Source organism: Camelina sativa, chromosome 7 (assembly GCF_030686135.1).
Source record: "Camelina sativa cultivar CO46 ecotype springtype chromosome 7, ASM3068613v1".
In the NCBI taxonomy this organism is placed as follows: domain Eukaryota; kingdom Viridiplantae; phylum Streptophyta; class Magnoliopsida; order Brassicales; family Brassicaceae; genus Camelina; species Camelina sativa.
In genome coordinates this window covers 18,832,756-18,858,030 of record NC_141886.1, presented here as the reverse complement: position 1 = coordinate 18,858,030, position 25,275 = coordinate 18,832,756, and the positions used below count along the sequence as shown (strand labels likewise).

The window sequence follows — 25,275 nt, the reverse complement described above, 5'->3', positions numbered from 1 at the left end:
AGAGTTTGGGATGGATTGGAGGCGATTTGGAACGGAGGTTCGACGTTCCGTTTCGTGCAGATCGTGTATGCGAAGGACAAAAACCGATCTAGCGTCGGTCGACACCGACCTAGCGTCGGTCGACACCGGACTTAACCGGGACTTGTTTGTCTTGGTTTGATGTGTTGTTTGTGTTCTGTTTGTCTGTCTTAACAATAGAATCTCAGTTGCTTGTGTGTATAGCCCAGTAGATGGGAGGATGGCCTCACTGACCATTTATGACAATACTCATGCATCTCAATTTGTGTTTGTGATGCAGGTAAAGGCAAAGTGTGATCGTGGGTCTCGGTTATGTGTTGTTGGTCTTGGTTCTGTTTATTAATGTTGGAACCCGGTTTAGTAGCATGCGAGGTTATTGGTTAGGATGGTTAGGAATGTTTCTGTTATTGGTATGTTTCCGCTGTGCATAATGATTGTTGTTGGTTTAATGTTGGTTTGTGGTTTGATGTTTAATTAAGTATTATAGGGTGCTTAATTATGATTTTTTTTTTTAAAAACGGGAAGGGTTGTTTCAAGAAGACGGAGCTGAGGTTGCATTACAAAATTAATATCTAAAAATAACATATGAACATTTAAAAAATATGTAATTTAGATTAGTGAACGGATATTCATTGTCGGGTTTAACCGTTTCACCATCTAAGCATTCTTGACTTGGTAGGAAATTTTATTATGGCAAGTGATGTACTTGGACAACCTCGTTTAGCGACATAGCACTAAAATTTTTTATGAAACTTTGTATATTTGTATTTAATGTAAAATATTGATATGTTTAAATGATCTCTATAATTAGGCGAACGATCGACATTTGACTTTAGAATTTTTGAAAAGATGTTTTCATAGGATATGAATATGGAATGAACTCTTTTAGGGATAAAAGGTCAGAAGATTGTCGACAATATTGTTTACTTCTCTACTGAGGTCCTTAAATCATTTTTTTGTTACCATGTAATATATTATTGATTTACCAAAATAACATTATTGCGATACTAGACAATATATGTTATATATAGATTAGTAAAATAATTATGACGTTTATATAGATTTATCTTTTAAACTTCAAATGATTATAGAGAAATTCCTCAAACTGCCACTAAAAACGTTTTTTTTCCAAAAATATCACTTTTTAGTTTTTTTTTTCAAAAATACCACAAATGTTTTTTTCTAAAAATACCACAAACACAAAAAATTTGATTTTTAAGGGTGTACATTTTTTTTTAGGTTTGGGTTGACAAATTTAATTTTAGGGTATAGTTTTTAAGAGGTAGGGTTTAGTATTTAGGATTTAGAATTAATATTTAGTATTAAAACTTTAAATCAATTTTGTGGCTATTTTGGAAAAAAATGTATTTTAGTGGTATTTTGGAAAAAAATAAAGTGTGTTATTTTTGGAAAGAAAACCTATTTTAGTGGTATTTATGAGAATTGCCCATGATTATATTTATATTCAATGATTTTTATTGATAAAAATTTTAAACTAAAATCCCACGTAAATAGATATAACAAATAAACATTATCTTCAACAATATAGTATATATCACTTAGTAAAGTAAGTTTAGTGTTTATATAGATTTATACTCAAAAGTTCGAATGTTTTTATTTGAAATCAAGAATTTATATTTATAGAAAATGTTTTAAATTAAATCCTACGCGGATACAAATTCTAGTATATATATATATATATATATATATATATATATATATAAAGGTTTCACTCTCTTCTTATGTGTCCATTTGGTATTTGTTTAATTTATTTTTAAAATATATAATATTATTTTTAATTAAACCTAAAATGCAACACATTTAGTCATATACATTAATTCATACTTTAAATATACACTTTAGTACTAAGTTGTAACTGAAATTACATAAATTGTGAATTGACTATTTTCTTGTCCATTCACTTTCAATTAAATATCCTATCAATTATAACTATAACTCCTCTAATTTAATTAATTTTTAAGAAATGTAACTTCTATCACTTCTTATCCTATAAATAATCATTCTCACATCCTCCTCCATGATATCTCGATTCCTAAATATTATTATTATTATTATTATTATTATTATTATTTTTTAATGTTCTTGCATTGGTTGAAAACTCAATGAAGATAACATTGTAAGAGTTTAATAATATATTTTACATTGTTCTCAATTTGATTCCTTCTTTATGTATTTATATGTATAATAAAATTTTCATGGCAATAATAAAATTAATTAATCAGATTCAAAAATATTATTCTAACCATCTCAGAATAAGGAAATCAAGGTAAAGGAACAATCTCTATTTTTACTTTGGATGTTAGATTATTTCTTACATATTCATGTATATTTATTTGACTCTTAAAAATATGTAATGTTCTAAGGAAATAAATTTGTAATAGAATTATTAAATATCAAATCAATTTTTTTTTAACTCTCTCTTACCTCCAACAAAACTTGTAATACATTTTTTATAATACTTATCATTATATTTAGTTTATTTTCAAACATATAATTACATAAAGAACTAATATTTATTTATTTAATTCAAATATGTACTTTCAAAGGATTTCTCTATATAAAAAAAATATGATATTCTATTTTCTATCTAGCTTTTACTACAAGGATGAAACAATTATTAACTAAATATAGCAGTATAAATTAAAATAAGGGAAATATAAAAAGACTTGAAATAAAATTAATCTTTTGGAATTGTACTAAGTTTTTCTTGGACTTTCTTTAAAGAAAAATGGTCTTTCAAGCTAGTTCAACCTGCAACTTTCATCTACGCTAACAGCTCTCTTCTCTTAAAACAAGCGAATGAAAGGCCGCTTTGCGTTGCATGCTCTTAACGCTCATATGATTTTAGGAAATGATTTCGTTTTTATCATTAAATACTTTAAGTTATGTGTTAGTTTATATGAACAACTTAAATTAAATATTTGATTATCATAGTTAATTTTCATTTTTATCATTCTATTTTTTTTTTACCTCAAATCCTCTAAAATACTGATAAAAATTATTCTCAAAGTTGAACAATAAAAAAACAAAGAAATTCAAGAGATATGTATGTGTGATTATATTTAAACTAGTTATATATTTTGAAATTGTATGATTTTTTTTAAATGTAAATTTCTTAATGACATTTAGATTTAGATTTTTTTTTTATGATTATTAAACAAAATTAAATTAACTAACATAACTTATTATACAACAATCCGTGCATGTGCGGGATATTACCTATTATCTAAGAAAATAAACAAATGATAAACCACTATAGAAACTCTCTCTGATTTTTTTTTCCTTCCATCTAGCCTAAGAACTATGGAGTTTATGACATTTATTTTGTTAGTTTAGGAGAAACCTTAATTAGAGGAGTATTAATTCTGACTAAAGCAAATAGGCTTGTACAAAATGTAAAATAAATATAGGTTAGAAAATATTAGGCCCAAGCCCATCTTATGACCCAATCTCTGGTTTTAAGCAACTCCCTCTCTCATAGTCCTACTTGCACAAATATATTGTGAGAAGGCCACAACTCTCGGATATGAAACCTACCTTATATATCAGTGGAGTACTTTATTCTATGGGACAAGAACAATTTTGTGGTATAATATATGCCCGACTTTATACATTCATTTCTAGTGTTTGTAGATATGAGTCCAACACTATCATCATCTAGTCATTCTATCGAGATTATTTATCCTTTTCTAGGTAAATGTCCTACGAAACATGCCAAATATTAAGTTTTTTTTTTACAGAAAATAGATTTATTATCTGACTCTAAATGAAATATCCCGGTTTAAAACCGAAAAACCATCACTTAAATGGGGCGTATTAAAAATTCAATATTAGAAATTTGATTTTATAAAAAAAAAGTACTATAAAATAACAGAAGTAAATCTATTTACTGTCAATCTATTCTCTGGTTGTGTTGGGTTCCTGCTTTCTTCTCTGTCGATTTACTTTCTGGTTGTCTTTGATGTGAGGTTATCCGGTTTTCTAGTGCTTTCAACATTTACCGGGTTTATAGGGAAGCTTGGTGGGAACTTCTCATATAGAGGTTAGTTCATTTTTCTTCTTCTTGTATTATCGTTTGTTTCTAATCTGGTTTCCTTTACTTTGGGGTTGTGTTTCCCTATTGTGGGTTAATGACTTTGGGGACATTCTTGTAGTCCGCCGGCATGTTTTTCTTGTTTGGGTTTTGTATTCTACTTATTATAATCTACTTTGGTGTGAAACCAAGTTTATTTTCGGATGTTCAAAAAAAAAACCAAAAATTGAACTATTAAAAGACATAATTGTAAGTTTGTAACACATTGAATTAGTTGTGTAGTGTTTGATCTTGACACGGCCGGGCCCGTATAGGTCACTGTTCGAAGCTCTGTGATAAGATTCTTACGTCCATGAAATCTGAACCAATACAAACTGGACTTGAACATGGACTGATGCGCGGCTGGATTCATTTCAGATTTCACAGTGAACCTCCTTGTATATGTACAGTAGGATTTTGCAAGTCATATTCAATTTTGTTTCTTGGAATGATGTTTATTAATGTATATTGGATCACTTCACCGTCCTATGGAATATGCTTCCACGTGTTTTGTACCATTACAGTCACCTACTCACCTTGACTCTTATGAGCATCTCAGTCACGTAATCTCTCTTGTCGGAGAAACTTGAAACTTTTTTTCTTTTTTTTCGGAGAAAGTAATAAATTTGCTTTGACTTCTTTAATTATTTGTTATAGGTTGATGTTTTAGAATTTTTACATGAATTAAAAAAAACATTTAATGTTAAACAATAAATGTATTATTTATTTATAATAAGATATATTATAATTATTAATTATTAATATTTCATCAAACTTTTAAATTCTCATTTAATAGTTCTTGAAATTTACAGTTTCTTAACATTAATTGTAAAAAGTATACAGAAAATTATTCTTTGTAATAAAAAAATTGAAAATCATCTTTTACTATACAGAGCGACTTTCAAGGCAACTACTATTCTTGGGTTCAGTTATTTTTTGGCCTGACTTGAACAAGTGGTATTACTATAGAAGATTGACGCTTGGACCAAAAAACTCTGATTAGTGATCACTACTCCTTAATTAATTTATCTATTATAGACCAAATCTCATTAGCTAGATATCTTATGAATGTGTATAATTTTTCTCTCAAAATTAAAAAATTATATTACAATCAACTGCATACCTCATTAAGTTCCATACATTTTTTAAACAAATCCAAAACCCATCGAAGATTATTGAACAAACTCACAAAAAAAGGCAATCAAAATCACAAAGTTTGTATCTCTTTCAATGAAGGAGCGAGTCATGTCTCAAACCTTTCTCATCACCTATTCTCTCCCTAGCCTTGATTGCCTGCAAAAAATTTCACAAAAATTGTAGGAACAAATATATTAGCTCGATTTTTCGAGAAATCGGATGAAAGATTAGAAACAAAAACCGAAGCGAGTTACGTGGTTGCAATCACCTCTTTGCTCCAATTGGTGAAACCAATAACAAGAAACATGATTAGAGTTTGTAATGTTGATCCTGTGACTAAACCAGCCCAAAGTCCTTTCCCATTGAAGTGAAGATGGAAACATAAAAGAAGTCCAACGGGAATACCAATGACATAATAAGAAGTTATATTCACATAAGCCCCAAGTTTTTGCCACCCTGTTCCTCTCACAATCCCTGAACAAAACAATACACTTACTCAGTTCACGGTCACGAAAATTGAAAAAAGAACTCAGGTTCTGAAAGCATAGATGATGGTTAAAGAAATGCTAACCGGAGAGAACGGTCAAGAAGCTGTCCATGAGGATTGAGATACAAAGAATGGGAGTAATATCAGTCACATAACTAATTACTTCATCCACATTGCTATATGCATAAGGCCACACACTGCGAGACATGAAGAGACTAGAGCTCACAACAACTGACTCAACAGCTGCAATTACGATTGCAGCTGCAGCAGAATCACGAGCCCCTCGTGGATTCCCAGCTCCTAGCTCATTCGCCACATTGGTACTAAACCAACAACAACAACAAAAATGAAACATAAATTCTTTGAAAAATGAAATAATATGAAAATGTCTACTTAGAAGTTTAAAAATAAAAACAAACCTTGCTGCATCACCAATTCCATTTACTAAATTGTAGTGCAATGAAGAGGTTGTAAGGCTGCTCAATACCAAAAAAAAAAATCAAAACTTAGAAAATGAAACAAAAACAAAAAGTAATAACAGAGTAAATCTTTGTTTGTGGTTCAATACATTACCAAATCGAAATAACAGAAGTCTCGAGCTTTGTGTTGGGTAGAAGACCAGACAGCAAAGTAACCACCTCGAAAGCAAACCACTCAAGGCTAATTGAAAAAAAAGGAAGAACAAACAAAAACTGTGTTATTAAAATATTACTGAGGTAAAAAAATCCAATAAAAGATGTTAATCCATTAAAGTTTAAACCATAGGGCCAGACTAATCAGAATCATCAATCAAGATTTACACACTTACCAACACATCATTGCAGAAGGAATCGCAAATTGAAAGAAGATATTCGTATGAACAAACACATCCTTGGACATATTAATCCGCGTTTCCACACAACGGCTAGAGCGTTTCATATAAACCCAAAGGAAAACCGCGTTTAGCCAGTAAGAGATACCGATAGACGCAGCCGCTCCTTTGGCTCCAAAGTCGAATACATGAACCATTGACCAACAGAGAGGAACATGGAAAGACAGAGCAGCTAAAGAGCTCAAGACCATTGGATAAATCAAGCTTTGTGACTGGAAATATCTAACCAAAGACTCGAGAATAGAGTAACCGAATAAAGCCGGTATGAGCCAGATGCAATACACACCGGCCAACTCAGCTATTTGAGGATCTTGATGAAGTAGAAGCAAGATCTGGTTCATGAACATCCAAAGAATCGAAATCGGAACAGAGATCATCAAGAGGAACACTATTGAAGTGAAAGTGTAAGATCCAAGCTTGTGATATTGTTTTGCTCCATATGCTTGACCACATAGTGTTTCTAATGAACCTGAAAGTCCAAACTATATAGTATACCAAAAAATATGATTAGTAACAAAAATAAATCAACCCAAAAAAAAACAAAAAGATTCATAAGTTTTTGGCTTACAAGAACACCAAAGCCAGTGACATTAGCAAAAGAGCTACCGAGAGCTATTCCGGCTAGAGAGAGTTCACTCCGGTGACCAACGATCATTGTTGAAGTTGCTTGAAGAAGGAACTGAGACATGTTTACAGCGACCATTGGAGCAGCCATTGAAGCAACCTTCTTCATCTTCCCCCATCTTATTTTTTCTTTATCTTCTTCTTGTGATTGTTTGGTGTTCAAGAGTAATGGAGCTTCGATACTCTTCTTCATCTTTTTTTTTTTTTTTGGTTTCTAGTTAGAGAAATATGGGAAGTGGTGTCGTGTATTTATGTTACTTTAAGAGTGTGAAATTAATATTTTTTGTTTTGGTTGATAAATAATACTCGAGTAGTAGATAGATTAGATGGAGATACGCGGCGTCGCGACTCGAGGAGAAGAAAATATACACGTTTCCGCGTCTAAAAGCAAAAATCGTTTTCGACTTTTACCAAATAGTACAATTCAGCACGTGTGAGATGAAGACACTTCCTATATAACTAGAACATGGAGGTATTGGTTGTAAATTGTAATAGTTTGTGGAGTAAGATTAAGTTGGGGAAACAACCAGAAAAATATCAAAGTTTTGTTTTGGTTGGAAGATTTTGGTGGCTTAGAAATTAGACTTCAAAAAGTTTTATAGCTTAAAAAAAAAAAAAAAAAAAACATGACTGATTCAGTCGCTTTTGGGTAATGAAACTTTTTTAGAACCTTGTCAATCAACAAGAAAGTTATGGTTAAAAATTGGGTAGGCTCTTGAATAAGGGCAACTTTAAAACAAGAAGAGTTGTTAAGAATGATTTCGCTATTGTGTTTGGCAAAGAAAAAAAATCAATATTAATAATTAGCATAAGAGATAGTACTGAGTACTGACACAGAAAAGTATAATATTTTAGAGTTATGTTTTATTAATAAGAGAGATGCATATTTGCATAGTGTAATGATTTGAAAACTCATTCTAAAATGAATATCTTAGATGGAATACACTCTGATCATCAATTAGTCGAAATCATTTCTATATTTAAAAAGAGTTTTGGTGCTGATGTGACATGAAAAAAACTATTGCCAAACTCTAAAATTTTAAATTTACCATAATTAAGTATTTCGAATTACAATATATAATTGGTTATTGAATGTATATTCTTTCCTAAATTACAAACATCTCTGTTTATTAGAAGAGAGTTGGCACGCCCACAATAATTGTACTCTCTTCTTTTTTTTTTTTGAAAATTGTACCATCTTTTTGGCAATTCCAAATACTACTAATTTTTATTAGTTCACCACAAAAACTTTAGTGCCCACTGGTTATTTTATTTATTTATAATATACATGTATTAATCTTAATCGTAGGATATTTTTAAATTAATTTCAAGTACACAATTTAACACGTTTAAAGGAGATAGGCAATTCAAAGCATAAGGAAACAGTTTTTATAAATTTTATTATTATCTCATTACAAAGAATCTAAGACCATTTCTAACCGTTGAAGTCTTAAAATTTTCTCAAAAAAATAAAAATAATAGTATTTTAATTAAAAAAGTGTAAACTAATAATAAATATATTAAAAAGGTAAGAGAAATAACGTAGAATTGTTCTAAATTTTTTTATTTGAGAAACGTTTCTTATATCATCTTTACAAGTGATGTTGTATTAGTGGTCTAACTTTAAACATTTAAAATATTATTGTATTAATTAAAATATTAATTATTTTTGTTTAAGAAATCTTTCATCTTTTCTACCGTTGGAGAAGAGATCGTTCCTTACTTCCTTACAATAGAATTTTTAAAAACATTTTCTCTTTTTTTTTAACATAAAACTGTTATAAAGTAACTCACGTTGGAATTATCTATTTTCTATGTAACATATGTTAATTGTTGAATTTTAAAATTCTTATTTATAAGTTTAAGTATAAAATAATAATATTTAACTGTATTTAGATATAAAATATAAATCTATATAAATTTAAGGAACTGATTTGCAAATAAAAAAACTCAACTCTAAAATGGAGAAATAAATTAAAAGTTTCCAAATATAGAGACATATATAAAGATTTTCATTTTGGAAATGTAAATGGAGTGGGACTGGAGAAGGTTTTTCTCCAAAATGGAATTTGAAGATAAAATTGAAGATGAACTAGAGATGGTCTAAAATACCTATGGGAATATCTTGGAGATGCTTTGAGATGCCAAACAAGCCTTTTCAATACTGACCGACATTAGAAATTAAAGAAATAAAAACAGCACACATGTTTCAACTTTCAATCCATATCTCGATGTTAACTGCAACCATATGTCAATGATCCTAATACATATTACAGCGACACTAATCCATATTACAAAATTGTTACTACAGAATAAGCGGTATTAAATTTTGGTCCAATAATATGCAATAAAGAAATTTATTTTAATCTTCAAAATCATTTAAAAAATAATAGTATCAAACTGTTAAATTAGTATCAAACTGTATATTGCTAACTTTTTACGGATTCCCTACGTTCATATAACCTAGAAGTAGTAAACCATAATGATTATGATTTGTTACGCGTTTGCAAACTAACAAAATTTAATTTTCAACTCAACATAACCTGTTCACAATCTGTGATAACCAAATGAGACTATTTTTCTAGCTTAGATAATGATAATACTGATGACGAACCTATTTGCTTACTTATAAGTGGACCAAGTGTTCAACAATCCGTGATAACCAATCGGGAGAATAAAAAATAATAATGAGGAACTCATTTGCTTCTTATCCTTGTCGAAGTTTTCAAAAATAAATAAAAAAACAGAAGTTGTTGAGAAAAAAAGTTATTAAAAATGGGCTCTGACAATCTGACATCGTGTGCTGTAAGAAATTATAGATACAGAACCTTTCGATAGTTTTAACTTTCTCGATCGGCTATATTAAGAAGAATATTACGGGATAACGTGGTATGAATGTGTATTATGGTCTGAATAACCGTAGATTTAGTAGTGCAGGATAAAAAATTTGATAGTGCGGTACGATTCAACTGTGATACGTGCAGGATAAATGTATTTGCAGGACAAGTACGATTATTCCAAAATAAGCGGTACAAAATAATGTTTGATTGGTGAAAAACAATTTGCAGTACGGATTTCATATTATTTTATTAATAACTAATATAATTATATATTTCATTTTTTATTAATAAATAAAGTTTTAATTTCTGAATTTTAAATACCAAAATTAATTCAAATTTAAATTTGATTGGTAAAAATAATAGTGCAGTTCACAATTTTAATTGTATTATGATTGATTTTAATACATTTCTGATTAAAAACATTATAAGCATTAATTACTTACATAATTACATATATATATGTTTACAAAACCGCAGAATTGTTTTTCAAAACACATGAAATAGGAGCGTAATTACTGTTACCTGCGTTTTACAATTTCTCTTTGCAAAATTGGACCGCACCTTGAGTTATTTTTTTTTATTAACAAAAGTAAAAACGTACTGCATGTTACAAAGTTGTGTTGATTGGTGAAATAAAGTAGGATCCATTGAAAACTGTCCCGCGTTTTACAATAACGAAGTTCCCATTCACTGCCTATGTTTAAAATCCTATTGTGATAAGGTTTAGGTCTCTTATCTTAGGGCATTTGTATCGGTGATACAGATGGGAGTGTCTAAATCAGACTCAAAAATTAAATTAAAAATTATAATTATATATATGAAAGTTGGCTAACTCTCTTCGTATGAGTGCTACGTCATCATACCAAAAAATGACATATGTCTTTCTACAGATTTTGTTTTTTAAATTAATCAAATTAATTGAAGGAAAATCAAAAGCCACTCTTAACTAAACTTAACGAAGGGAAATAAAATGTTTCATTAAGACTATATACTAATTAAGTAATTATCATATGTATATGGTCTTCTCTCTATTTAATTCAATACATTATGGTAAGTTAGTAACATTGACATGGAGACATTAAACGTACCAATAAATTCAAGACAAGACACACTCTCATTTATTCAAAGTGAGAGATCTAAGAATGTTTACTGAAATGACTTTTTAGTTTTAGCTTTCATTTTCTCTTTCATATGAAAACTCATGAAGCAAATAAGTAATTATAGTTATACATATGTTTTTTAAATTATGTCAATCCAGATTTTAATCAATAGCCTACCATGATGCATGTAACTCGAGTACTAGAACATGAGAGAATATATGGAATAAGAAATTGTTTCTTTAGAATCAAGTTAAGCAAGTTTGAAGCATTATCCATATAAGTAACATAATTGCATAGAATTGTGTCAGTATGTCCTATATTGTTTTTGTAGGTAAAGAAATAATCATATGGATATATGAAAAAATATAATTGATATTTTGAGTCAAAGATGGATCTTACCATACAAGTTGTAACTGAATATATCTTAATTTATTAACTACATAAAAACACACAAAATAACAAAAACTAACCACATGAATAGACAACATAATTCTTTTAAAATAATTTTCAATAAAAAGCAAGGTAATTTGTTTTAAAACAAATTTCTAAACAACAACTCGCGCTTAGCGCGGGTATTCACCTGGTAGAACTAAAAACTAATAGGAAAGTGACAGATAAGTTTGAAGAGTCTAAAAGAATGTCTTTAAATATCTTGCAGAAGACATTCTCTTCTTCTCTCTCCCCAAACATGTCTTACATTTATATTTAAAAAAGAACCAAAGACACCAGCAGTATATGCGATGGAGATGCTCTTAGGACTTAGAGTCTATCTTGTGTTCAGTCCGGTCTGTATAAATATCAAGTCATTGTTAATTAATAAATGCAAGCCAGTTTGATATATAATTCTACATGGTATCAGAGCTAAGATCACATAAATTTCTCTAAAATCTTTTTTTCTTCTTTTCAATCGAAGTTTTGATTATCTCCTTGTTAAAATTTTGTTTCTTTCGTGACAAGAAAACATGTCTGAAGTCGAAGATAGTTCTTCTGCAACCAAGAAAGCTGTTGGTCAACAGCCATAGCCACCAGTGGTGTCTCCCTATCTCCTGTCCAGCTCCGAGAATCCTGGATCCATGATCTCGTCGGTGTTATTGAATGGTGAAAACTATAATGAATGGGCTACAGAGATGTCTAATGCTCTGCAAGCTAAACACAAAACATGTTTTATCAATGGAACAATCTCAAAACCTTACATTGATGATCCATATTTGAGAATTGGCAGACGGTGAACTCGGTGATTGTTGGATGGATCCGTACTTCAATCGAACCAAAAGTTAAGTCTAGCGTTATGTTCATATCTGATGCACGCGAATTATGGCTCGATTTGAAGCAATGTTTCTTAGTGGGGAACAAGGTGCGAGTACATCAAATCAAGGCTCAAATTGCGGCATGTCAACAAGCTGGTCAACCAGTCATCAATTACTACGGTAAACTATGTCATCTTTGGGAAGAACTTCAAACTTCCAAACATTTGACAGTTTGTAAGTGTGGTTTGTGTACGTGTGGTACTACTCTTGAGCCGGCTAAAGAGAGAGAGAAGGAGAAGATCCACCAGTTTATTTTGGGTCTCGATGATTCTTGCTTTGGAGGCCTTAGTACCAATCTCATTGCGATGGATCCATTGCCTTCTCTTGGTGAAATTTATTCACGAGTTATTAGAGAAGAACAATGTTTAGCTTCAGTTCGGGTTCATGAGCAGCATAAAGAGGTCATGGGATTCACGACTCAAACCGAACAGAGTACATTACCTTCTTCACGATCATATATACAGAGTGGAGGAAGATTGTGATATATCATGATTTTTAGGTGTTTTTAACCATGATATAAGTTTTATTTATAAAGTCTTTTTGATTTTTTTAGAGTCTTTTGAGTCTTTATAGGATTTAACATGGATTGGAGCATAATGGAGCTAAATAAGAGGATTTGGAGCACATTCAAGCATTGAGGCTAAGCTGTGAAGTTGGAAGACAAGTTCAGACATAAGCATCAGTTGATACAAGTGATGGTGTCGATCGATGCATCATCCAACAGAAGAATCGGACGTTTTCTCACAAGTTTTGAAGATTTACAGAATCACCCCAAAGTTTTTCATATTTGCATCATTAGTCCCTGGACGTATTTTAGGAATATATATAGGATTTTTATGGTCATTGTTTAGACCTAAGCTTTATTTTTCCATGCAACTTTTGAGAGAAAAACCTGAGAGATTTTTAGAGAGATTTTGGTAAGAAGAATCAAGACTCTTTCAGAGAAGATTCAGAACTCCTTTTCTTCTTCCTTTAATCTCTTAATGCTATTTGTTTTATTCATTATTTGTGTTCTTACAATTATGTCTAAGTAGATCTGCTTGTTAGGTTTAGGGTTTCTCATTAGGGATTTCATGGATTATTAGATTGATTAATTGTTTGGATTCATTATCTTTCTTATTCTTCACCATAGGTTGTTCTTAATTCTAGATCTTTGATTAGTCATCTGGATTTAGATCTTAGGATTATTGATTGATATGAGAATATAATTGATTTTCCTGACAAAAACCTTTGGTGAGCAAAATTACTTTTTGCAAAGAGATTTGAATTAGTGATTTTGTGAACTTATCTAAACTTGATTTTATTGCTGGTTTTTAACTTGAATTTTGCAAAGAGATTTGGATTTTTGAGTTTTAAAACTTAGATAATATTTGCAGTGAGAACTGATTTATTTTACAATTGTGTTTAGAGTTCAATAACGGTGCTTAATTATTGAATCTTGCTTACTTAATTAATTGATATAATTTTCCATGATTTCCTGAGAATTTCCCTAGGCCTAGCGTTTTTAATTCCTGAATTTACAACACTTTTGAATTCTGTTTTCTGCATTGCTTTTAAATTAATATTTTGGTTTAGCATAATTAAAAGATTATTAAATATATTGTGTGATCTAGAGTCCTTGTGGATACGATCACTAAGTACTACAATTGATCTCTTAATTTGAGAGAGTAGCTCATGGTTAAATTTGAGCATATCAGATTGGATAGTTTCTACGCCGCTCTTGGACACGGGGAGTTCCGTTTCTCCTAATCCAGTTTCAGATTCAAATGCCTCTGCTTCTGCGCCAAATTCTGTTAGTAAACCAATAGAGATGGTTGAACCGGTTGTAATTTCAGAACCGGTCGCTGTTTCTCAATCCAATTTATTGGATAAGCAAAACTTTGTTCCTACCCCGCAGCCCGATGAAACAGGTTCGGGTACTAGTTTCGACGACCATTCTGATAGTCTTCCATCCTCGTCGAGTAACCCGATACATGATACTATCAACGACACGGTCTCTCCTATTTTAAATTCAGCTCGTGCAACTACGTTTGTTGAAACTCCAACTCCTCGTCAAGGGAAACATCAACTCGAGCAATCGGTCCACTCGAAATACTATGTTCTTTACAATACTACAAGTGATATGATAACCCCTCACACTCCAACCAACTCCGAATCCTTGTCTTCGTCAACTGTCCCAGGTAATTCTTTGTATCCTTTGACAGATTACGTATCTGATGCTCTGTTTTCAACAGGCCATCGAGCTTATTTGGCTGCAATCACCAGCTCTGTTGAACCTAAAAACTTTAAGGAAACGGTTCGTATTAAGGTTTGGAATGATGCTATGTCAAAAAAGGTGGATGCTCTTGAGTTCAAAAAGACTTGGGATGTCAAGGATCTTCCACCTAGTTAGATTGCCATTGATAGTCAATGGGTGTATAAGACTAAATATCATGCTGATGGCTCCCTCGAACGATACAAAGCTCATCTTGTGGTCTGTGGGAATAAACAGATAGAGGGGGAAAACTATCACAAGACGTTTGCATTGGTTGTTAAGATGACCACTGTACGTACTCTTCTACGGCTTGTTGCAGCTAAACAGTGAGAGGTTTTCCATATGAATGTACACAATGCCTTTCTCCATGGTGATCTTGAGGAGGAAGTTTATATGAAGTTACCACCAGGTTTTTGACATTCTCATCCGGGTAAGGTATGTGATCTTCGGAAGTCGCTATATGGGCTTAAAAAAGCTCCTCAGTGTTGGTTTAAAAAGCTTTCTGATGCCATGCTTTGTTTTGGTTTTACACAAGCATATGATGATTATTCTCTCTTCTCATATTCTCGTGGGAATATTGACATCCGTGTGTTGATTTATGTTGATGACCTTCTTATTTGAGGTAATGATAGCTACATGCTTCAGAAATTCAAGGACTACTGAGGGAGGTGTTTCTCTATGAAGGATTTAGGTAAACTGAAATATTTTCTTGGTATTGAAGTGTCCAAGGGATCCAATGGCATTTTTTTTTGTCTCAACGCAAGTATGCGTTAGACCTTGTTGTTGAGAGCGGCAATCTTGGTTCACTACCAGCTGATACTCCTTTGGAACAAAACCATCATTTGGCTGACAATGATGATTGATCCCTCTCCTTATCGTCGCCTGGTTGGCCGTTTGTTGTATCTTCTACATAATCGCCCTGAGCTCAGCTACTCTGTCCATGTGTTGTCTCAGTTTATGCAGGAGCCGTGTGGAGCTCATTGGGATGCAGCTTTGCATGTTGTGAAGTTTTTAAAAGGATCGCCAGGGCAAGGGATTCTCCTTCAGGCAGATTCTGATTTATCTCTCACGGTACACTGTGATTCGGACTGGTCTTCATGTCCTATCACCCGTCGCTCTCTTAGCGCCTTTGTTGTGCTTCTTGGTGGCTCACCTATCGCTTGGAAAACCAAGAAAACCAAGAAACAAAAGATGGTGTCACATTCTTCCGCTGAAGCTGAATATCGCGCCATGTTTGTGGCTCTTCGTGAGTTACAATGGTTTCGTAAGTTATTAACAGAATTAGGTATTGAACAATCTATGCCTGCCTGTTTGTTTTGTGATAACAAGGCAGCTCTCCACATCGCTGCAAATCCGGTTTTCCATGAGCGTACGAAGCATATCGAAAATGATTGTCATGTTGTTCGTGATGCCGTACGTGATGGTATTATTGTCACCAAGCATGTGGCGTCGAGTGAGCAACTAGCTGATATTTTGACAAAGGCTCTTGGGCGTCCTCAGCAGGGTCGGCCAAGTGAAATTTGTGGCCTAACACAAAACAATTTTTTTTCTTATGGATTTTATAGATAAAAATTTAAAACTGAAACTAAATCTTATAATTTTGGAAATTGAGGCCTATTTTTGCAATAACAAAATAGATAAATTTACAAATTGAGGTCAAATGTATAACTTTCATAAAAATGAAGCCTGTTTTTGCAATAAAATTATATTTTGAGGCATATTTTTGTTACTAAAAATCTCAAAAAATTTAGAGGCCCAACACCAATGTGTCTTAGAAATGTGTGAAGGGTCGAGCCTGGTCCTCAGTTCCTATACATAATGTCCAAGTTGGGTGTTCAGGACCTTCACACTCCAACTTGAGGATGAGTATTACAGAGAATATTACAGGATAATGTCGTATCAATGTGTATTATGTTTAAAGTCCTATTGTAATAAAGTTTAGGTCTCGATATCTTAGGATTTAGAGTCTATCTTGTGTTCAGTCCGATCTGTATAAATATCAAATCATTGTTAATCAATAAAGGCAAGCTAGTTTTATATCTAATTCTACATGTCACACTCTATGTAATCCTTTTAATACTTGTCACTTGGTGATTGCATGCTTCTAATCAAAGCTATTTGGATCCAGCCCTAGCTCTAGACACGTGCTAGGTGTGCCATAGCACAGTGTCTGTTCATTTTTTTGATATTTTTGGTTAACAATATGGTCCAAAATTCTTTTAACCAAAAATTATAGGGGAAAATGCCATTTTTTTAAGCTCAGGCCATTTTTTTTTTTTAAAGTTCAGGATCTTTGTTATGGCTTCTACTCATAACCATTAGAGGAACAAAAAGAAAATGAATAAAAAGAATAATGCATAACAGAATAAACATGAAGAATGAAAGGAAAAGATGCAGAAAAGGAACAACATAATAACTGGTGACCAAACAATAACAATATTTTTAAAAATATATTAAATATTAAATAAATCAATCAATAAAAATATTAGTACTATTTTTAATGTATATAAAATAAATTTTACATTTGATTTAAAAACAAAATTTGTGAATTAAATTTTAGATACATCATATTAAATACCGGTAGTTAATATTAATCTACAAGAAAATTTTAAGTATAATTTGAAATATTCTCTAGTTTTTATTTACAATATAAACATCTTTTAAATTTATTTTACTATTAATAAAAATTTTTAAATAAAGCCTTCAGATTAATTTAACATGAAATTTTGTATCAAATTTTTTTTCTGCCAATATAATATGAAAATATGAATATTACTGTATTATAATATTGAAATATTATTAATAAAGATAATTTTTATTTATTTTAAAATAAAAAAGAATTTTAATATTTGTTCTATTTTTCAATTGTTCCTCATTTATTTTGGGGAGTAATATTTTTGTTTTATTATAAGTGAAGAATGTAAAAGAACGATGAAAAAATAATATTCTTTATAAAATATAAAAATTTTGAAGAATGAAGAAAAATTAATTTTTATTAAATTAAGGTTACCAATCGGAGTCTACGTTGAGCCGGGCCTATTTGGATCGGTGGAGCATAGGTTTTGTCAAAACTTTCTAACTACGCCAAGTTTATTTGGTAACGTTTTTTTTTTTTTAAGTAAAAATTAGAAGCTTGCAATCACCAAGTGACAAGTATTGAAAGGATTACATAGAATGTGGCCTGTAGAATTAGATATAAAACTGGCTTATCTTTATTGATTAACAATGACTTGATATTTATACAGACCGGACTTATATGGTAACGTTGTAGTTTTTACTGTTGAGATACCAACATATTATTTTATGTAGAAGTAACTGTCGAGTGAAGCTTTAAAGAAATTGACAGAGAGAAGATATTGGTAGGTCATATGGTACGTAAACGTAATCGTTATTATTTTGTGGTGGTGGACCGGTGGTAGGTACGGAAAGAGTATCTCTGACTGCCAAATAGTACTGTTTACTAAGTAAGAGAAGACAAGGCAAAGCAATACAATAAATTAAAAGCAAAAAAACGATAGTTAGTTTAAGCATTGACGAATTAATGAAATAACTAGAGTTTGTGTAAGTTATTTTATTTTGTTGTAGTAAATAAACCAACCGTTTGCATAAAATAAGAAAGGTGTACTATTACGTAAATAAATAACTTGTGTGATAAGAATGAGATTACACATGTATTCTTATGTGGCCGAAGGTTCAATCATATTTTTTAAATATAACATGTTGGCTTAAACTAGCGACCATTAAAAAAAAATAAACGAATAAAAGAATGATACGGAATAGAACAAGCATATTTAAAGAATAGAAAAGAGAATATTCAGAAAAGGAATAAGTTGATAAAAAGAAAAGAATAACATTTACATCATGATGAATGGTATCAAACAAAAATTATATCTTTAAAATTTTAATAAATAACTAATAAATCAAATTTTAATAAATATAGATTAATATTTACCTTATATATTTCTTAATTTATAATTAAATAATTTTACATTTAATACTATCTCTAATTAGTTTTTACATTTAATTTTAAACTAAAATTTGTGAATTAAAGTTATGTTGGCTTATAACAGATTTTATTATGGGTTAGTGAGTAATACTATTCTTCGAAAAGCATCGCTAATATCTCTTATATTTTTTTAGTGTATGGATCATACATTTGTTTATGTAATAATTGTGTTACAATAATTCTGTATAATGTCTTTATAATTACTTTTTAAAATTAATAAAAATTTGTTTTGCCGAAACATTGATATATATAATGGTTTTTTTACTGATATAGATTTTTTGAAGCAATAAAATAAACTTTCTCTATTTTATGTTAAATATTGATATAAATATTTAATAATTTTTTGTTTTATTCTTTATAAATTCTAGAGAGGAACATTTTTGTATTTTATTCCTCTTCAGGTTACTCTTAAATAGAAAAAACTGAAAAAATATTACATTGTTCCTAGTTTATTTCCTAAATTTTATATATTTGTGTTTAAGTATATTTAATATACATTGTTCCTCGTTTATTTCCTAAATTTAATTATATTTTTGTTTTATTTTATTTTAGATGACACTATTTTATAAAATAATATAAAATATCCACAAATATAATTTGGTCACATGCAAAATAGTCTACTTTAGGTGATGCTTTCAATACTCTTCTTTGAATTTTTTGATTGGTTTTTTTTCCACGGCGACCACATGTGTTTATTAATCTATATTCTATACCTATATGTTTTATTATTATATTTTATTAGCTCCATATTTTTTTCAGTCTTATTTTTATGTTTCTAGTTCCATTGTTATTGTTGACAAAATTAAATCTTCTTTTTCTATTCTACTGTAAAGTATATTTACATTTTAAATTATACACAATGAAAGTAATATTTTTTATGGTTTCTGAATATATTTAGCTGCATATTATTATATTTAAATTATATTTTTATGGTTTCTGAATATATTTAGTTGCATATTAAATATACTTTATGATTTCTAATATGCAACTAAATATATTCAGAAACCATAAAAATACTATAACTTAAATATACTAATGGTAAAAATTAATATCTATTCAATATTTTATTATGTAAATTTAATATTATTAATGATAAAATGATTTGTGCCCTATATAATTTATATTTCAGGATCCTGCCACTGGTGTAGCTGTTTGGATTTGATGTTACTGTTGTCATTTTCCGATTCATCATTAAGTATACACGTTCAAACCGTTTTTCACACCGACAAAAAAAAATATCTAAATGGCTCTCTCGTTGAGCGACGACGACGACGATCCTGGTCTTTCACACCGTTTCGTTTTTCCAGCCAATTTTTCCGTTAATTTCTCTGTTTCGGAGTGTGTTTCCGATCGACAGACATGGATTTGTTTTCCCTCATGGACTGTTGACTGTTTTTGTCTGTCAGTTTTACTTGACAATTATTTGTCTCCCTGTCTTTCGGGAGTTAACCGTCTTGCAAAACCGCCATGGCCAGGGATATATAAATCAGAGTTTTGTACTCGTCTTCTCTACTTCTACACCACCCTTTCTATAGTCTCATCAGAAGAAGTTACAATGAGTGATTTCCTTCGTAAATCTGTGCAAGACCTCGATCTTGGAATCAATGATGTTCCAATAATGATACCACCGGATTTCTGTTCTCAGGCGACATCGATTAATCGCTTCTCCATTGTGGTGACTACTACATATCCTAGAAAGCAGAATCTAAGGGCGTTAATTCGTCAAATGCCACGAGTCTGGAGAATGGCGGATTCATGTGTGGGGCGAATATTAGAAGGAGGCAAAGCTCAATTCCGTTTCCAGAATGAAGAATCGATGAACTTGGTACTCCGACGAGGCCCTGGTCTTTTAATGACTGGATGATTTCAACTCACCGATGGTACCCAAATATCAGTGAGGCTAAAATGAAAATCATCCCTTTCTGGGTCCAAATTCAATGTTACCCCATACTTTACTTCACTAATGCTATGGTTCGGCGTGTGGGTAACCGTTTAGGACATGTGATTGAGGTTGATTACGATGAGAATGTTAATCAAGTTGGGGCTGTTAGGGTACGCATCAACTGGAATTTAGATAATCCTTTAAGGTTCCAACACGCATATCAGTTTGTGGCTGGAGAGAACTCTATTGTTAAATTCCGCTATCGACTCTGCAATTTCTGTACCAATTGTGGTTCATTGAAGCATGATGCAAAGGAATGCGGTTTAAACTTTGATAATGGAGACCCAGACTCCTCTGATGATGAAGGAAATGATGGGGACAATCTTAACATGAACAATGATACACCTGATGATGTCTCTCTCCCATCAGTGGACACTGCAACTTTGATACCAAGACTCCAGCGACAACCATCAAACACACAACCAACACAGCCTCAGGGTACAACGACCACTACAAGCCTTCCTAGCGTGTTTGAAGACACTGAACTCACAGTAGAAAGAATCAGATACCTTCACGCCAAACATGCAGGGAAGGCGCATAATGTCTTCAGTGATACTAACATATTAGAAGCAACGTCTGGTAATGCACAAACGGAGTTCATGTTCCTAAAGAGAAAGCGGGTGAAGTTTGAAATAGATTTTAACAAAGCTGAAGCAGCGGAGGAGTGGGCAGTCCTGAGCAAACTCCGAAAGAAGGGCAAGACTCAAGAGTATGAAGGTTCCTGTTCTGCAACATATGATCTTTACAGAGGCGCGGCGGGCCCGGTACCCCCATATCCAATATGAAGATCATCTCCTGGAACTGTCAGGGCCTTGGTGCGCCGCTGAATCAATCCCGCCTTTCTCGTTTATGTCGTATAACTAAGTGTTTTGTTCTTTTTTCTTATAGAAACTCTAAATAAGGACGACTTTGTTTGTAATTTGGCTTGTAATCTAGGATTAAAAAACGTAATAACGCAGCCCCCACAAGGCCAAAGCGGTGGTTTGGCCTTGATGTGGAAGGATAATGTGTGTTTGTCCACTCTTTTTCAGGACGAACGCCTTATCGATGCACATATGATTTATAAGGATACTAGTTATTATTTGTCTTGTGTGTACGGTCACCCAAAACAGGGTGAGAGATACAAACTGTGGGATCATTTGACTACCATCTCTCATACACGTACAAGGCTTTGGATGCTCATAGGCGATTTCAATGAAATCTTATCAAACGATGAAAAGATTGGAGGGCCTCCACGGGATGCTTGGACTTTCACAAACTTCATAAACATGTTAGCTGATAGTGATTTAAAGGATATCAAGACAAAAGTGGATCGTTTCTCATGGGTGGGAGAACGGTATACACATACAGTTAAATATTGTTTGGATAGAGCTCTAATAAACTCAATAGGGACAACAACCTTCCAAAAATCCGAGGGAGAATTTATGGAGTTCACAGGTTCGGACCATAAACCTCTTTTGGTGGTGCTAGACAATACACCACCAACACGGAGCAAATCATTCCTTTTTGATAAACGACTCCTAGATATTCAGAATTTTAAAGAGGTAGTTCGAGAGGGATGGAACCTTCATTCGCATTTGTCGAATATTTCGATCACGGATCAAGTTACAACAAGTAGACAAGCCCTTGCTAAGCTACGCCATACCACATCTATGAACTCTGAATTGCACATCAAACTGTACCAAGCTCTTCTCAATAAAGCTATGGCGAGTATGAATTCTATAGAGAGACGTCACATACCACAACTGTAGAGATATCTCACCAAAGCATATAATGACGAAGAAACGTATTGGAAACAAAAGAGCCGCAACCAATGGATGACTACAGGGGACCGTAACACTTCTTTCTTCTATGCTAGTACCAAAACTAGATTTGCAAAAAATGGAATAACCCAAATCAGTGATAAAGATGGACTAAGCTACAGTGGGGATATAGAGATTGGAAACCATGCTCAAAATTTTTTTACAGAGGTCTATACAAGTAACAACTGTGTGGTCTTTGTCTCAGACTTTGCAGATTTCAAAGCTACGGTGACCAATGAAATTAATGATGATCTCACAAGAGACTTTGATGCGGATGAGATATATAAAGCTCTGAGTCAGATAGGTGATGACAAGACCCCAAGACCAGATGGAATTACAGCAAGATTCTACAAGCATTACTGGGACATAGTAGGTCCGAATGTTGTTAAAGAGGTTAAACTCTATTTCGAAACAGCTTGTATGAATCCCGCGTTAAACCACACAAACATATGTATGATACCAAAAGTGACAAGTCCAGAAACATTATCAGATTATCGACCGATTACCTTATGCAACATCCTTTACAAGATCATTTCGAAGTGTTTAGTTAACCGATTGAAGTGTCATCTAGATGGTATTGTATCGGATTCTCAAGCGGCTTTTATCCCAGGGAGGGAGATCAATGACAACGTGATGATTGCACATGAACTCATGCACTCCTTGAAAGTAAGGAAGAGAGTTTCCAAATCCTATATGGCAGTCAAGACGGATGTTAGTAAGGCATACGATAGCGTCGAATGGAACTTTCTTGAAACAACAATGAGACTTTTTGGATTTTGTGACAAATGGATTCAATGGATTATGGGAGCAGTTAAGTCTGTGCATTACTCAGTGTTGATAAATGGCTCACCACATGGATTAATAACACCACAGAGAGGGATACGACAGGGTGACCCTTTGTCCCCATACCTCTTTATCCTATGAGCGGATATACTTAGTCATCTAATAAGATCTCAAGTAATAGACGGAGACATTCACGGTATTAAGATTGGCAATGAGGTTCTTGCTATCACACATCTTCAGTTTGCTGATGATTCTCTGTTCTTCTGCGAAGCTAACGTTCGAAACTGCCAAGCTCTCAAGGATGTCTTTGATGTGTATGAATACTATTCTGGACAACAAATCAATATGACCAAGTCAATTATAACCTTTGGTTCGCGAGTTTATAGTTCAACACATAATAGACTAAAGAGTATTCTAAAGATTCCTAACCATGGAGGAGGGGGTAAATATTTAGGCTTACCTGAACAGTTTGGTCGAAAAAAAGCAGAAATGTTTCAATACATTATCGAAAGAGTAAAGACTCGTACATCAAACTGGAGCGCTAAGCGGTTAACACCTGCAGGCAAGGAAATCATGTTGAAATCTGTGGCTTTGGCTATGCCTGTTTATGGTATGTCTTGTTTCAAACTGCCTAAGAGTGTCATTGATGAGATTGACTCCATATTAATGAATTTTGGTGGGAGAAAGGACCAAAAAAATGAGGTATTCCTTGGGTGGCATGGAAAAGATTACAGTACAAAAAAAAAGAAGGGGGACTTGGTTTTCGTGACCTTGAAAAGTTTAACGATGCACTCTTGGCAAAACAAGCATGGTGCTTAATTCAACATCCAAATACCCTGTTTGCTAGACTTATGAAAGCTCGTTATTTCAAATAAGATAACATATTAGACGCTAAAGAGAGGAAAAATCAATCATATGGATGGTCATCTCTGTTAGTTGGCATCAATGTTTTAAAGAAGGGGTCACGATATTTGGTAGGAAATGGTGAATCCATAAACATAACAACAAATAATGTGATTGAATCCCATCCACCACGACCTTTGGAACTGATCACCTCGGAGGAAGTTACTGATTCGAAACTCAACACCCTAATTTCAAGGAGTGGCTCCCACATATATTGGAACAACGACCGAATTCAGGATATTATTCATCCTCGAGACCATGAATTCCTACACTCAATTCTTTTGCCGATAAGAAATTTGGAAGACAGACTAATATGGCATTATACACCAGATGGTGTTTATACAGTTCGATCAGGGTATTGGTTCCTCACACATGATCCTTCTAACTTCATTCAAAGACCTCCGGCTCCGCATGGTTCAATTGAACTAAAAACAAAGATTTGGCGCCTTCCGGTTCTGACGAAGATTAAGCATTTTCTCTGGCGAACTTTATCTGGGGCCCTAGCTACCCGGGTCCGTCTGAAGTCGCGAGGTATGCAAATTGATACATTATGCCCACGTTGCCGTCTAGAAGAAGAAACTATAAACCATACTCTGTTTACTTGCCCTTATGCAAACCTAGCTTGGAGATTATCAAACTCGGTTTCATAATCACAATTTCCTGTAGATGAAGTTGAAGAAAACATCACTACCATTTTGAGTACCACCAACTCATCAAGTGAAATAATTGAAAAACAATTGGAACCTTTTTGGGTAATGTAAAGAATATGGAAAGCAAAGAACAATTGGTTTTTCAATAATCTTTGGGAAAGCCCCTCTAAAATTGTGATTAAGGCTCAAGCTGAAGTGTCTGAATGGTGCTCTATACAAATTCCACAACTTCATCTGCGGTCATCACAACAATCAACACAACAGCAAACTACACACTGGACTCTGCCGACTACATATTTGGTTAAATGCAATTTTGATGCCAGTTATGATCAACAAACTTCAAAAGCTCAAGGTGGATGGATTATAAGAAATCATCATGGTTGCTGGAAAGCTTGGGGATCAATTGATATGGGTAAAGTGTCTTCTCCGTTAGTAGCTGAAACAAAAGCTCTATTAAC

The 25,275-nt window shown here is 32.5% G+C and overlaps 1 protein-coding gene across 1 annotated transcript; it reads right to left on the bottom strand.

Moving 5' to 3' along the window:
• Positions 1-5,189: 5,189 nt before the first annotated feature.
• On the bottom strand, positions 5,190-7,651 carry LOC104701262 (protein DETOXIFICATION 9). The gene is made up of 7 exons (XM_010416912.3): positions 7,175-7,651; positions 6,544-7,088; positions 6,309-6,395; positions 6,155-6,211; positions 5,820-6,058; positions 5,517-5,722; positions 5,190-5,404 (listed from the first exon to the last, which is right to left on the bottom strand). The coding sequence occupies exons 1-7, from the start codon at positions 7,421-7,423 to the stop codon at positions 5,339-5,341; spliced, it is 1,449 nt and encodes a 482-aa protein (XP_010415214.1). The 5' UTR covers positions 7,424-7,651; the 3' UTR covers positions 5,190-5,338.
• Between the last annotated feature and the right edge of the window lie 17,624 nt (positions 7,652-25,275).